Raw genomic sequence first — 16,227 nt, 5'->3', positions numbered from 1 at the left:
TTTATAACTTTCACGAAATTAATAATCACCGCAAAAACTTTAGAACGCGATCGTCGAGATATACAAAGGAGTATATAAGCAGCTTTATATTTAACAGTGGCACCGAACCGACTTTAGCTGCGATTCAACTTTTACGGCGTTAAAAGAAAAGCAAGTAAGAAAATTACGTGTATCACAAAGGAAAATTCCCGTCCAAAGCCGCTTAGCGAAGAAGTTGTTACGGAAAACTGTTTGGATCGGTGCCGTACAAAAAGGTTTTTTTCGGGTACAGTCAAAGTAATTCGTTTTTTATTGTGTTCTGGGAGATAATATCTTTTTTGACACTTTCACGAAACATGTCTGGTAATCTCCCTATAGGACCGAAGGGAATTATTCCGACCGTTATCCAGACGTTCACCACCATTAAATGCTGCGTAACCGTCGATGTCTGTTTTAACGTACGTAATACTCGTCACCAACAGACAGCGCCAAAGAGTTTTATTTTATTTATGAGAAGTTCCATGTGTTAATTATTTGTACAGCCGTCTTTAGGCCTCAAGTGCAATCGGTCTCCGCCTTTGGCTGGTAGTTTTTTTGGATACCCAATATCGGCCATTAACGACAACTTCGAAAATATTAACCGTTGTCGGCTCAGAGCGACGGCGACGTTTAAGTTGCTTGCTAATTACGTGCTTTTAAGTGGAGCTCTGTTTCCATTTAAATTTTTGAATTTGTTTTACCGCACCACCATTGACTAACACAATAGAATGGGGTTTATCATTTGCGGAATGTTTCAATTTTTCAACTCTTACGACCAGAGTTTAATATAAGTGGGTAACGCAGGTATATGCTTACACAAATCAAACATAGAAATTAAATCCGAATTATTTGTTCAATGGTTAAAACATATTTTTCTTTGGTTAAAGTAAAACAGAAATAAAAGAAACTTTTTAAAGACCACAAAGCAAATCTTTAAATTAAATAATTTAATTTGTCTTTTTAATATTTTTTATTACATATTTGGCTTAGTTTTTTCGCTGATCATCAATAATGTAATGTCTAGCGTTTGCTTCTCTGACAAGACAAAGCATTAATTTAAAATTTTAAGCTGGTGGCGTTATATTTTTGAAATGTTTTTTTAATGTATCATTTCTTCATACATTTTTTCAACTTTTATTATTTTTTGGCTCTTGTTATGAGGATTAGTTTGAAATATGAAAATATTATTTCCGTTTAAAATAAACAAGAATAATTATAAAAAATAGACGTCCTACAAACTATAACACCAAAAGTAACGAAACTAACATAATCGATACCCATTTTTTAATGATATTAAAATCAATTTTGAAATGACGGCTAATTTTTACAGTGCATTTTTCAATGAATATGGGGTACTGGTTGAATACTGAAATACTTAGTAAAAGTTTTCATAGTCTACGTTACGTGAAAAAAAGTAATTTCTTGAAAACCTGCAAAAATATTAAAACTCACCCAAAATCGTTATTTACTGTAAATAAAATAAATATAGATAAAATCCAAAAAAAAAAAATTTTGCACAAAAATGCAGCCTGGTTTACCAGAAAAAAACCTGCAAACGCGTACCGGTAGTGAATAACCGATATAGCCTTTTGAAAAAAGTAAACAAATTTTTGTTTGCCAGTTTAAAATGTTCAGCAGTTTATACTTTTGATTATTTAATACCGATGCTAATGGATTTTAATCTTAATTAAAATTCAATTAAAAACATCTTTCATGTATGTTATATTGCGGCTAGCGTCATAACTTTTAGACTAAACAATATTTTTTCGGGGCATTCCTTAACTTCCCTCAAAATCAGAGAAATCCGCATTTTTTTTACCTGTTTCTTGGCCAGCTGGAACCAGGTCTTCAAAATAATGGGCAACCGACTGCCGTGATAATTACGGGTTGTTTTTACGCTGATAAAAACGTCATCCAGCGTCGTAGTCGGTGGTTTTGCCGTCGCAGTGGCGGAGGAGATTTCAGTGGACGAATAGCTCCCTTCTAATTCGTTGAGCGACTGCTCTTGCGCCAAGTTTCTTTCGTAGTTGTACTTTTTCAGGATTTGGTTGTCTTTTTTAGAAATCTGAAAAATAATTATAAATGTATAAAAATAACACGGTTATCCCGCAGACAAAAACAAATTAAAACAGAGGTTACTCGAGCGTTGAACTAAACATGGCTGACTGGTGCCAAACTTGCGTCTTCCAAGATACGAGGCTATACATGATAAAATATGTACATGTATTTACAATGTTGAGTAAACAATAGTTTACGACGCCGCATGTGCTTATAACACCGCCATAAACTGCGCGAGTAAACAAAAACCGTAATGTCTATCTGACAAGGAATATAACACGATTTGCTTCTGACACCACATTAGAATAGATACCGTCATTTTAGAAATATCGGCAAACTTTGTCGAATTCTGGAAAACCAAGTGAACTAGACACAATAAGTCACATTAAAAGAAGAAACTTCTTTTTTGTAGCTACTGCGAACACAATTCGATTTTAAACTATTAAAATATAGAAAATTAATATAAAATGAAAGTTAATCAGCATCATTGACCAATTATTAGATTACCTGAAATTCGTCTTTAATAAATAAATATAAAATAAAATATAAAACCTCTTTAAAAATATTGTGCAATAATATCAAGTTACAAGTTGGTTTTTGGGACAAGGTACTTGCAGGTACAAGCTAGCAGGTGCAAGTTCCACAAAAATTTCTGGGTAAGAATCCATATTATCCCTAAGGGGATTGGCCATATGTGTAGTGTTACTCCTGAATTAAAAATTATTCAAAAGTTTATGTAACCTAAAGATACCAACAAATTGTTAATCTGATAACACTATAAACCACAGCTGGTCGCTCCAGACTAGTAGTGTAGTGTCAAGTAAAACTTTTTAGTCAATTTCAATCAGATGAAACTTTTTTCTCTTATTTCAACTTCATTACTAAGGTCCATGTATCAAAAGTATAAAACGAAATTTTTGTTTTTCTAAAACTTGATAAACTTTCCATTTTGAATTGAAATGAAACGAAAAACAGGTTTTACTTATTAATATCTTAAACCCAAAGAGATAAATATATTTAAATGTAATAATATTGTTATTCCGACATTGCAGTATTTGTTTTTATTTACCACACTAAGAAGGCACAAATTTTATTAATAAGAATGACATTTCTTCGTTTTCAAGAAAAGTTAAATAAGTGAATGTTTAAAAAGGGAACCTATTTAATTCACAATTATTTGGAAATAAATCTATATCACTTTTCGTGTCTTTTCGTGTTTTTTTTTTATCCTTATAGAAATTTGCCTCCGTTTCTATACTTGATTTGCAAAATGGAGATGCGATAACATTTCTTTTTACAGCTGAAGCTTTCTTCATATTGATAAATTGGTTAAGGCTTTCGCGGCCCGTTGATAAGCTATTATCTTCATTCGGGTTTAAAGGCCGTCGTCGATTGGAATTACTTCCTAACGTTTCGCTAGCACGAGTGGCGAGCTTCTTCAGAGGTCCTTCCATCTACGATGTTGGACGTAGACGTAGACGTAGCTTTTCTTCATATTATTTTGATTTTTTTTAATCTTATTTAAAAAATGTTTCTCTCAAGTAGATATTCTAAACTACTTTTTTAAAATCTTTGTAACATCTAATAATATTTTTTTTTTTCGCGTCACCTAATATATGTTTTTTTCTCACCTGTCTAAACCGTGTGATCTAAAATGATCCCCGCCTTTGTGACGTAGGGGATGAAACCCCAAACTTCAAATTTGAGCTCTCGTAGTATTTGTTTTATTATATAGCCTATATTTGGCTGTCTAAGGTAAATGTTATTGAATATCGTTTAGACGTACTAGAGTTTACATTTTCCAAGTCTTCATTAATATCGAAATAATTTCCTTGTACGCAGTCGCTCGATTATTTCGGTAAAATAGGCACGTAAGACTATGATGCGAGCTAGTTTGTATTCGAAGCGTGTGTTTCGGAAAATGTCTTGTCTCGGAGTTGCATACCGAGTTAGCACTTGTGTATCTACCTACAGCTTCGTCGATTTTGTAACGCGTTGGGAATTTTTTACAGTTACTTAGTATATCGCTGTTTTAAAACACAATTCGATGTTTACACACCCGAGCAGGCGGACTGGTCCACAACGACTTTGGCTGAAAAATTCAAAAGTGTGAGGCCATAAAGCAACTTTCCTTGCATGACCAGATTATTAATATAACGAGCAACCAACCTACTCTAATAAATTTCGTTATTAATGATATTGTATACGAGTTGGATATTTATAGATTTAAGTTGTTAAACTAATTACCAATTAGGAAATATTCAAAATCCAAGGAAATTAAAAAGAGCACGTAAAGCAAACTAAAGAAGATTTATATTTCTCATGATAAAGCGATAAAAACTTGGATTTGGGTTAAAAAAAAATTTATTCCATTCGCAATCAATACAATGAAATTTACAAGATGTTTAGGAGCTCATCAACTCTTTAAATGTTAAAACATGAATTACCGCGTGAATTATTTTGGAAAGAGAGTTGGATAAAAAGCTACATTTCTTAAGACACTTCCTTCAAACGACAATTGCAATTCTCTTCAAATTCTTCTTTGCTTTTTGTTCTTTCTTCTACTCATTATTGACTGATTGACTCTTCGAAGGGAAGGACACAGATTGCTCTAAATCGCTAATAGTCGCTTCTTGAAATTAGTAAACATTTTTGAGCGATCTAACTTCTCAGTAACATGAAGAACAGAAAGAATGAGGAACAGGAACTCCGTGCATCAATACTTTTTCGAATATACGGTCTCAATTGCGATGATTATAAGCAATTGGGATCAGTGGGAATCTAATATGCATTTAAAAATTACTTGCATATTATACAGGTTAACTTTTCAAAGAAACTTCCGCAAGTTACTGTAATACTTTTTACAAAACTACTACTACTACTACTTTGATACTTCTAGCACTTTTGGGACAACTTGTATAATACTTTTTGCAAAACTTCTGGATTCCTCCTGCGTCGGTTTTTGCTGATCGAACTTGCTAAGGTTTCCACAATCATCCTGTTGGCTTCTTCAGAGCCTGACTGAAACTGTTAGCAAATTCGAGAATCATCCTGTTGGCTTCTTCAGAGCCTGACTAAAAAACTGTTAACAATTTCGACTAAGCATAAACCGACGCAGGAGCAATCCAGAAGTTTTCTAAAAAGTATTATACAGGTTGTCCCAAAATTGCTAGAAGTATCAAAGTAGTATTTTGAATTCTACAATATAAATAACCATTCCAATCTCTTTCAGCACGAACGATTTCTTCAGCTGTTTAAATTCCAATCCATTGATTTTGACACTGATTACTACTTAATAACATTTTTAACGAAAAATTCGATCCATCTGTTGGGCAAAGTTAATAACAAAAAACGATGCAGAATAAATATCGGAATAATCCACTGAAGCTACAGAAGTCTGTCGCAATGGGCTTTTACTTATACACGTGACCGCAAGTTGGCATGACGCCTTTCACGAAAACCCGCTCATGCACAACGTCCATTTTTATGAAACCTCACAAAGCGACATTGTCGCCGGCGCAAAAAAAACCGGCCATTTTAATCGAGCAATCTGTTTTGAACACCGAAGACTTCGATCTGTTTCGATAAGCAAACTGCTAAAGCTGAGCTTCGAAGATATAAATGGAACTCGAAATGCCAAATTCTTTAGGTAACCACAAATGCACAAATTAATACTTTCACTGCCTGGGAAGAATAAAGTTAAAAGGACACTTGTTAAGCCGGTAGCAACAACTGAAAAAAATCCGTTCAAACCGTTCGGTTCATTATTTTTGTATCTTACCAAAAATAACCAAAAAAATCCTACCATGTGTCGTATAGAGACTAAACATGCAATAAAATCACAACAAAAAACAAAATAAAAAAAATCGTGATGAAAAGAGCTGAATTTCTTTGTATGTGATAAGACAGTGTTTCAGTGATGCAACTTTGAACTTAATTACAGAAAACAAAAAAATTGTACCAAAAATGAAATTAAAATGGGACCTAATCAATTCGTACTAATTTTTACCACAAGAAATTGGAAGTATTATGTGAAGTATAAAAAAAAACTGTTACGCCTTTATACCTTAACATGTGTTAAGTTTAAAGTTATAAAACATATAAAGCAAAAAAATAAAACAAAAATTGTACAATCAACAAAAAAATGTACTACAAAAATAGGTAGAAATAAAATCGGATGAAAATTTTAAAAAAGGCTTTTGCTAAAATCATTAGGTCATAGGTCATTACAATTAATACCATGGTGGTCATTTTTTTATATTCTTTAGTATTATTATTTTAGAACTAAGATAATTGTGAATCAAAGAGTCCAGAAAAAAAAATTCATAAAACTAAGTTTTGGTAAATTTTCATGATTTTCATGATTTCATTCGAAACCGAGGCAAGAAACGTAAATAACTCAAAGAAACTACATTTGCCGGGACAACACTGGAATCAACAATCATAAATGATGGTGACAAATTTCAACAAAATCGGGCATGTTTTTTGAAATACCCTGTATTTTTTGGTTAAAATAATGAGACTTTCTTTAAGTCACTTTCCGCTGGAACGCTTTCTGTTTAATATACAGGGAATCAAAATTTTTAAAATGCATATTATTATTAATCCCTGGGGTATTTTGAGATACCTTTTTGAAATATAAAAAAAAACGGGAGTGAGTTAACCTTTGACTCCAAATTCTTTCTAACGACCTCTGTGTCAATAAATTAAATGCTTCATTTATCCGTTTCAACGAATGTCCTTTGTTGCTCCTTTTGTAATATTTTTAATATTTTGGAAAATATTTAGTATTTAGCTGTCTGTCCTCTATTTAGCTATTCTTGAAAAAAGGAAAAATAGTACTGCTCAGCAAGATTTTAAAATTCTTATTCCATAAAAATTTCTCTGTTTATAGATATAAGATATAGATATAAGCAAGATAAGCTGAACATGATAAAGAGGATTTTTCAAAATTTGATAAAAAATAGGTCGTTTGTCAAGGTATGGTCTGTTCATAGATATAAGAAAGTGACCAATTGCTTTTGGATGGGATTATCCAAGGGTGGTCATTGACATACAATGCAACAAGATTATTACCTAAAATTTCGGAATTTAAATTCAGGTAAAATTGTGGTCCGTAATAGAAAATAATTTTATAATTACCTGTGTTTAATAAATATTATTTGGTTTAGTATACTACTTAGTTTAAGTTTATTAGTAATCATTCTTATTTCGTGTGTAATACCGCGTGCGTTGAATCGTGTGCGAATTATGCAAAATATGTGCGAGTCTAGTGTATCTGAGGAGATGCTCCCGCCCAAATGTAGAAAACACTATTCTAATGAGACTAAGGAAGTTATAGACAATGTTTATTTAACTTTCATTGAACGTGGTGCCAGCAAGCAAGCATCTTTAGAAGAAACGGCCACATTGACGAAAATTCCAACATCAACTGTATGGAAAATTGTGAATAATCCCATTTCAGCGAGGAAAAAAAGAAGCGATGCTGACATTTTCTCTAGTGTAGACGAAAGTGATCAAGATATAGTACGGTGTAAAATTTACCAGTTATACGAGGAACAAAGCGTGCCTACATTAGATATCTTAATTAGGAGGCTTGAAAAAGATGAAACCGGTGTTAAATGTGGCAGAACTACCTTATGGAAGTGTATTCAAGACATGGGTTTTAGATTTTAAAAAATTGACAAAAAGCAAGTTTTAATTGAATCTTTTAGAATTCGGAAATGGCGAATGGAATATCTAGAAAAAATTAGGATTTACACAGTTGTACAAACTCTGTTAAAATTATAGAAAAAGCAGAACAATCGTATATCCATATTGCAAATAATATAGAACAAATAATAATTAGAACAGGCGATAGTGATACTGATATATTATGTGAATAATTTTAAGTAATTTAAGTAGATAATAAAATAATTTGTAATTTTATTTTAGATTTAAACATAAATAAATAAATATTGTTTAGTATATTTCCTAACAAAACCCCAAATAATTAAATTCTAAGCAAAGTACGGACCTGTTCGGCCATATTTCATTCTTACAGCTTGCCCGAGTCTTTCCTTAATTCCTATCAGTTAGTCACTTTGTTATATCTATGAACAGACTTTACTATTTTTCCCTGTGATGCGAATTGGTACAATTCAGCAGAGCTGGGTCGATTATGCCCGGTAGTAGCTACCAACTTAAGACAAGTTTTAAAAGGCGTCGATACACTTACTTGACTGAGGCCGCGACCGCTCCTCGAAAAACTTTGGTAAACAAGAAGACTCGTATACGCCAACAATACGGCACAAGACAACGTCTGCAACACTTTCCTATGTTTCAGGTTCATTTTGGAGTGGTCTATCGAATAGACCACCGTCTCACCCTCTTTCGACATCAAAAATCATCTTAATTTAACCCGGAAACGCCGCAAAAGTTTCTACCGATTACCAACAACGAACGTAAACAAACTCGTAGGTTAGAAAGTGGTCAAGAACCCGACGTTACCGGTCGACATCGAACCGCCGCCAACCGAGCACAACCGACTGAATGTTCCACCATGTTGATCATGGTTGGCCGGCTGGGTACGTACGCCCCCTCCTCTGTTTTCTTCTGCTAGCAGAGGGCCCTCGCGAACATACGAAACTTAATGGGTCTGTGGTAGGGACGCCGGTAGATCGAGAAAGACGCGAAGGAGCCGTTTAATCAGGATTTGGAGCGAAATTAAATTTAAACGAAGGAGTGCGTGCCCCAAGGCTCATGTCGCGGTCCGACGATTACGGGATGCACGCGCGAACTTAGGTGTGCGTTACCTGCTTCGTGACGGCTGAAATGTTAAGCTAGAGTGGTTCAAAGAGACGGCAATATTCTTTCACTTCGCTGTCCGCCGAAAAAAGGCGGGAAAAAGAGAAAAATTTGAAATTGGTCATAGAGCTGTAAATACCGTAAAATTTTGGCTTATTGCTTCAAAGGGAGTTTTGAAATGACTTGTGCATGTCCATATCAAATGTCCTCAATATTTTTTTATATTGACTTCAAAAGTACCTGTATTATCAGTATTAGTCGAAACCTCTATATATCTAATAACTCTTAGACGAACATGGGCTCCGTCTGTATATAGTTCAAAAGCTCAAATATTGTGTCTTGACGACAAATATGTGCGCCACTGTTTTATTTTTCATAATTGTTTCAAAAGCAACATTTTTTTGTCTCGTAGTTAAGAAAATGCCAATAATATTAATTTTTGCCATAAGTTGAAAACTTTCCGTGGTTCAAGGAAAGTCTTACAACTTATTTAAGCAACATTTTAAAATATGTTTTCGTTTTTGGGTTATTTAATATTTTGTTAATTTCTCTGTAAAACAAAATATTAAGTATATATTAAAAAATGGTATTAATTGAATGAAAAAAAGATAAAAAGTTATGCGTATCTATGTTCCTCACGGTAATCGTTCAATTAGGTCGGTTAATAATTAATTAATTTAGAAATCCATAAAAGTCGCATATAACGCAAAACTTGAATTGAATGTTAGATTTTTACCAATCCACAGAATATATTAAACTGCGTGCCAAACATGCACCCAACATAATTCAAAATCAAACCAATAATTAATTAAATAAAAATAATTAAACTAATTAATTAATTATTATTCAAGCAAAAAGAGATGTGTTAAAATTGAAACGAACTTAAAATAATAGAAATATTTGCAAAAATTCATCAAAAATATTTTGAATAATTAAATTCGATAAAGTTGCAACATCACACTTATTATTTCGTTACAGGTGTTTTTTATATTACTTTACTAAACTTTCTCTGATGCCAGCCCAATGGTTTTTATCAATTCTGTAGTATATGGATAATTTAATCTGTGGTTTGATCTTTAGGGTAAATGACTGGGGGTCAATCTTATACAGCAAACTGTAAGAATGAAATATGGCCGAACAGATCCGTACTTTGCTTAGAAGTTGGACGACATTGGAGTTACCACGAGGAAAAATATTTTTACGACGAATGGCAGATTTCAGTTGGTGCCAAACATGTTCAATGGGATTAAATATACAGTGGTAAGGTGGAAGCCTTAAAACTGTATGCCCTAGATTTTTTGCATAATTATCACAGACGTATTCCTTTTGTAGGTTCAAGCTTTGTAGAACTTCAATTAATTGCTTTTTGGTGTAATCTTCGTGAAAATAAATGTAGTTATTATACATGTAGTTTTGGATTGTTGCTTTTGTGTCACATGAAGAACGGGATTTAGTCAACTGTCTACTGTGATAACTTGCATTTTCCATTACAATTACGCTATTAGGAGGAATGTATGGAACTAGTTTGTTTTTAAACCAACTTTCAAATAAATCAGAGGTGGTGTCTTCGTGGTAATCCCGAGAAGAATCTTTAATATTTTTTGCAGACAGAAAAAGTCCATTTGGAATCCAACCATCTTTAGAGCCAGCAAATAGTTATTCTTTTACCTCTTTTTGATGTTTTACACTTATCAGTTGAGTCAACCCAGCCCTTTTCCGGGGTATCATAAGTGTCGAACCAGGTTTCATCTAAGTAAATAATTGGCCTTTGTTGTTCTCTGTAAATCCATTTTTTTCTAGATATTCCAGTGTCCATTTCCGAATTCTAAAAGATTCCATTAAAACTTGCCTTTTGCCAATCTAAAACCCACTTCCATAAGGTAGTTCTGCCACATTTAACACCGGTTTCATCTTTTTCAAGCCTCTTAATTAAGATATCTAATGTAAGCACGCTTTGTTCCTCGTATAACTGGTAAATTTTTGGCCGTATTATATCTTGTTCACTTTCATCTACATTCGATAAAATGTCAGCATCGCTTCTTTTTTTCCTCGCTGAAATGGGATTATTCACAATTTTCCATACAGTTGATGTTGGAATTTTCGTCAATGTGGCTAAAGATGCTTGCTTGCTGGCACCACGTTCCATGAGAGTCAAATAAACATTGTTCATAACTTCCTTAGTCTCAATAGAATAGTGTTTTCTACATTTGGGTTTGAGCATCTCCTGAGATAATTAGACTCGCACATATTTTGCATAATTCGCACAAGATACAACACACGCTGTATTACACACGAAATAAGAATGATTACTAAACTAATAAACTTAAACTAAGTAGTATACCAAACCAAAGAATATTAAAACACAGGTAGGTAAAATTATTTTCTATTACGGACCACAATTTTACCTGAATTTAAATTCCGAAACTTTATTTAATAATCTTGTTGCATTGTATAATAATGACCATCCTTGGTCTTTCTTATATCTATGAACAGACCATACCTACAAAAGTACTTAATTTCTTATATTTATATAAACCATGAATTTAATATAATTGCTGATTTTAATAGTAGTTTAAGACCGGTTACTTAGTCATTTTAGAGGGTAATTAAAAATATTACAGCGAAGATACATAAAAAACATAATGCAAAAGAAATAAAATTTAAAAAACTAAAAAATGTTCATAATAGTAATATAATAACAAATCATAACGTAAATCTTTATAGTGGATAAATTGCAGCTGGAAATGTCACATTGATCTCTGCATTCGTTATAGGTATATATGGCAAATGTCATTAAGCCTTCAGCTTGCCGATATTAGTATATGAATCAAAAGTGACATAGTGTCTTGAGTAAATTCCTGGAACTAGGAAATTTATTCTTTGAACTGTGGTTGGAGAATCGATTTGATAATTAACAAGCAAACGATAGAACCAACAAACTTTCATATAATTATTCCATTTTTCGGGCACACACTGTCAGAATATAATACATATAAACTTTGCTTTTCTAGTGGAATAGTAAGTCGCGAAATTTTATTTTTGGAGCAGATTTAAAAAATATAGTTATAGCACACAGAAATATGTAAAAGTTTTGTGAAAAGTGCCTAATCATTTCACACTTGAAACTTTTGACTAACTAAAACAATATAAACTATTCATTTGTCTACCGGTTACTGCGCATGTAAATGACACTTGTCCTCGAATTTGAAATGTTTTTAGCGAACTCACTACGTTATAAACACAGTGTTTAGCCACAATATTCTTATTATATCCTTTCTGAACTGTAAAATGAGCCCTAAAACCTCTTACAGGTAACAATTGTACAGGTAGATTTGTGTTAGGCGCGTGCATGGGTAAACGACCCTTCACGCGACGAGTTTCAAACGAGAACCCTCCAACACTCTCGCTTTTCAATATAATTCAACCCCTGTCCAGTTTAACCAAAGCCGAAAATAATTTTTGCCTGACTCAGTCTACGAGTGCTTCCGAAATGATTGATTGTAGAGTGTTGAGGGATTTACGGGTTTTTCTTTATTTTTCTCAGGGGTGCTTCATCATTCAATTTTACCGGTAAGCAAATATCCGTACGTGCTTTTTATATATTCCAATTTAACACAACTTTTTTGTTTACTCGCTCTTTTAGCGTGTTTTCGGTTGCCGTTTGGTCTGAAGAATTTACTATGGAAACGTGAATGAAATTACAGCTGTCTGTCCTCTATTTAGCTATTCTTGAAAAAAGGAAAAATAGTACTGCTCAGCAAGATTTTAAAATTCTTATTCCATAAAAATTTCTCTGTTCATAGATATAAGATATAGATATAAGCAAGATAAGCTGAACATGATAAAGAGGATTTTTCAAAATTTGATAAAAAATAGGTCGTTTGTCAAGGTATGGTCTGTTCATAGATATAAGAAAGTGACCAATTGCTTTTGAATGGGATTATCCAAGGGTGGTCATTAACATACAATGCAACAAGATTATTACCTAAAGTTTCGGAATTTAAATTCAGGTAAAATTGTCGTCCGTAATAGAAAATAATTTTATACCTACCTGTGTTTAATATTCTTTGGTTTGGTATACTACTTAGTTTAAGTAATCATTCTTACTTCGTGTGTAATACAGCGTGTGTTGAATCGTGTGCGAATTATGCAAAATATGTGCGAGTCTAGTGTATCTCAGGAGATGCTCCCGCCCAAATGTAGAAAACACTATTCTATTGCGACTAAGGAAGTTATAAACAATGTTTATTTGACTCTCATTGAACGTGGTGCCAGCAAGCAAGCATCTTTAGAAGAAAAGACCACATTGACGAAAAGTCCAACATCAACTGTATGGAAAATTGTGAATAATCCCATTTGAACCTACAAAAGGAATACGTCAGTGATAATTATTTAACCAAAAACTCGTATTCTTGAAATCGTGGAAAAGAAATGGAACGGAATTTCTCGACAGTATGAACTTTGATAGCCAACTTACCAAAACATTACAACGGAGAACAGTAGTAAATTATATTTTATTATAGGACATGTTCAATTGACTCTCAACTCTCATAAAAAGTATTTAGCACGGCACAACAAGATCTGACGGTTTCGTAAATAACAGAAAAGCCTCAAATATTTGTGGCCACACCCACAAGTCGTTGAACAAGAGTTTTTGTTAGTATAAATAGCTGAATAAATTTTCTGTTAGGAATCAGAAAGGGATCCTTTTGAATACGCGTATCTCTCCCAATCTCAATCCGCTTTAGGACCTTTACAAAATCGGCTTATCACGCTAGTGGTTAAGGCCCCCTATTATTATTGCGATTCTTGGCTAGATAAAAGAAAAAAAAAGCCTTTTTCTCCAATTTTATCAAAAAAAAACAACAGAGAACGGCATTTTAACATTTTAGACAAATATTCCTACTTTTTGCTATTTGCCGAAAACATTTCTATTCCCTAAAGTTCAAGAATAGCAAGCCAGGAGTCGTTGAGGCTACTCAGTTTACCATCAACTGCTCTGCTGTACTGAATCAGTTATAATAGGGATAATACTGGTTAAATAATTCCAACGGACAATTTACAAATAATTCTAGTCATTCACGAAATTTGGGTCAGAGTGTAGAGTGCTATCTATCTATCTAATTTATTTGGATTAGTATGCGGTCTACCCAAAGAAATTTGCTTTAGCAATCGTTCTACCATTTCAGTTTCAGTTACAGGGCTGAAAATAATTTTCTCTGGGAAACACTACAAGTCTCCAAAATTTACAACTACGGACCTGTGATTTAACAAAACCCCGAGTGCAACCCAAATTTGATTGATCTATTTGAAATTGGCAGTGATCGGAACAATGGAAAGTAACTTTTAAAAATCAAATAATGTTCTAAAAACATTGGAACTATCGGATTAATAATAAAATCGGAAAATGCGTGAGCACTATGATCCGGTAAAAGAAAAACTACGTTTCAAATGCTCGTTTCTTTAGAACCAAACTGGATTAACACTTAAAACATTGAAGGTTAAACAAACATTTTGTCGTTCCAGATATTAGTCGCAAACACTCTATCATTTTATAATAATAATAATACGTATTTTATAATAAATAATTATGCGATGTTAAATGTCCAATTTGCAAGGAATACCCGAATACTATACTTAGCGATTAGGGCACAGAAAAAATTGACGTCAATTCCACAATGCTATTCCTACATCTCTGAATCTTTGTTATTTGTGAGTTACACCGGTTTTTATAATTTTTTCCAGATTTTCTCTAAAATTAAAAAAATATATTTTGCGATATTGTTATATGTTTTTTTCACGATAAATGTGGACATGTTGTAGTTTTTGTATAAATATAAAATATAAATATATCATGTAAATATTTTTCGTTAAGTAAAAATGAATAAGATTTCTTAGATCTATAAAAAAGTGTATTGAGTAGATTTATAAATGATAATAAATTAGATAAAGTAAAAAAATAAAATTATCTTTCGAAAAATTAGTTTAATAACTTTATTCTTTCAACATTTATTTGCATAACAGTTTTTGAACCCATTAAATTGCAAGAATAAAATCAAACGTATTCTGGTTAAAACTTAAACTGTACAGAATAATTAACTTCAGTACTAGAGCAGTGTGAAATAAGGATAAAAGAAATGAGGTTAATTTCAATAATATACGACTTCAAAGTTTTTTATTACTTTACCTGTAACACCACTCAATTTCAATACAAGGAGTTACATAATTCAACACATTTGATAAAGACATGGTGTTGTCGAAACAATTGTCATGTAAAAATATATAATTTCGTGAAAATCTGAACTTTTAGTTCTTATTTATTTTAAATCAACAATTTTAAGAAGAAGAGTTGATTGAATTTTTTTCCATAAAAGCAAGGGTGATACAAGGTAAAGTCAAGTAATCTAAAGTTGCTGTTCCCAATTCCTTAATCTTACCAAAATAACAACAAAATGGGTAAAAGTGTTTTAAAAAACAAATTTTAACATCTTGTTTGTCGGCAACCACACATTTTAGGCATATGCCACTGTCTGTCTGATCTGAACGGAACTCATTTAATTGGAGGGAAGGCGGTTGTGTCGCCATCGAGCGGTCAGTAGCAACAACAAAGAATAAAGTAACATTTTTCATGGGCTTGAATTACGTAGTATTAGAACGGTCCAACAGATGTCATGTGAAAAGCTTCTGGTGATGTCTTATTGAAAAAAAAGTGTAGTTTGTTATATAAACGTTGCATCAAAAGCCAAATATTAGGGAAATATTGCCCTACAAATATGACGAAAAACTATGGTTTATTTATCTTAAAAACTATAACAAAACAATAAAATATTAGTGAAGTACTTTTTTTAATGTAAAGCATTTCATGTCGAAAAAAAATATTTTTGAAAAATAATTTAGGTTTGATTTGAATAGCTTTAATTTTTTTTTTTTGGAAACTGTCTGTATTAGGAAAAACTTGGTAGAAAGCAAAAGTTTCTAAATAAAATAAAATTTAAAAAATTGTATTTTATTGCATAAGTTTTTTCTCATATTTAATTAAGAAGGATGCTAGGGGTAGTCTAATTCAATTCCTTCCATTCATGTTAAAAAAATAAAGAGACGTTTAGAAAGTGTGTTTTTATAATAGTAATACTTCTGTATTATTCTGTGTCTTCCGTATCTTCTATCTATTGTCGTTTTTCAGATAAAAAATAAAAACATTTTTCGGACTTATTTATAACGTTCGCACTTGACCCAACGTTTATATACTTTATTTTAAACAAGGATACACCGCCATAAGCTTTTCGCACTTTGAAAGTCCCTCTATAGTTGAATTGGATATTTGAAGCGTTTACCCCAATGTATTTATGTTTATACCTTTATGTA

The 16,227-nt window shown here is 32.5% G+C and overlaps 1 protein-coding gene across 1 annotated transcript in view; it reads right to left on the bottom strand.

The window, feature by feature from the left end:
- Window positions 1-8,619, bottom strand: part of LOC132703788 (fringe glycosyltransferase) — a 128,000-nt gene extending 119,381 nt beyond the window's left edge. Inside the window, exons 1-2 of the mRNA XM_060673261.1 lie at window positions 8,294-8,619; window positions 1,838-2,083 (exon numbers count right to left, since the gene is read on the bottom strand). Of these exons, the coding sequence (XP_060529244.1) occupies window positions 1,838-2,083; window positions 8,294-8,455 (408 nt within the window). The 5' untranslated portion in view covers window positions 8,456-8,619. The remainder of the gene's footprint in view (window positions 1-1,837; window positions 2,084-8,293) is intronic.
- Window positions 8,620-16,227: the final 7,608 nt, after the last annotated feature.

Source organism: Cylas formicarius, unplaced genomic scaffold (genome assembly GCF_029955315.1).
Source record: "Cylas formicarius isolate icCylForm1 unplaced genomic scaffold, icCylForm1.1 PGA_scaffold_6__28_contigs__length_40554024, whole genome shotgun sequence".
NCBI classification, from domain to species: Eukaryota; Metazoa; Arthropoda; class Insecta; order Coleoptera; family Brentidae; genus Cylas; species Cylas formicarius.
Note: the sequence above shows the minus strand (reverse complement) of the source record. Positions and strands in the feature narration are given on the sequence as shown.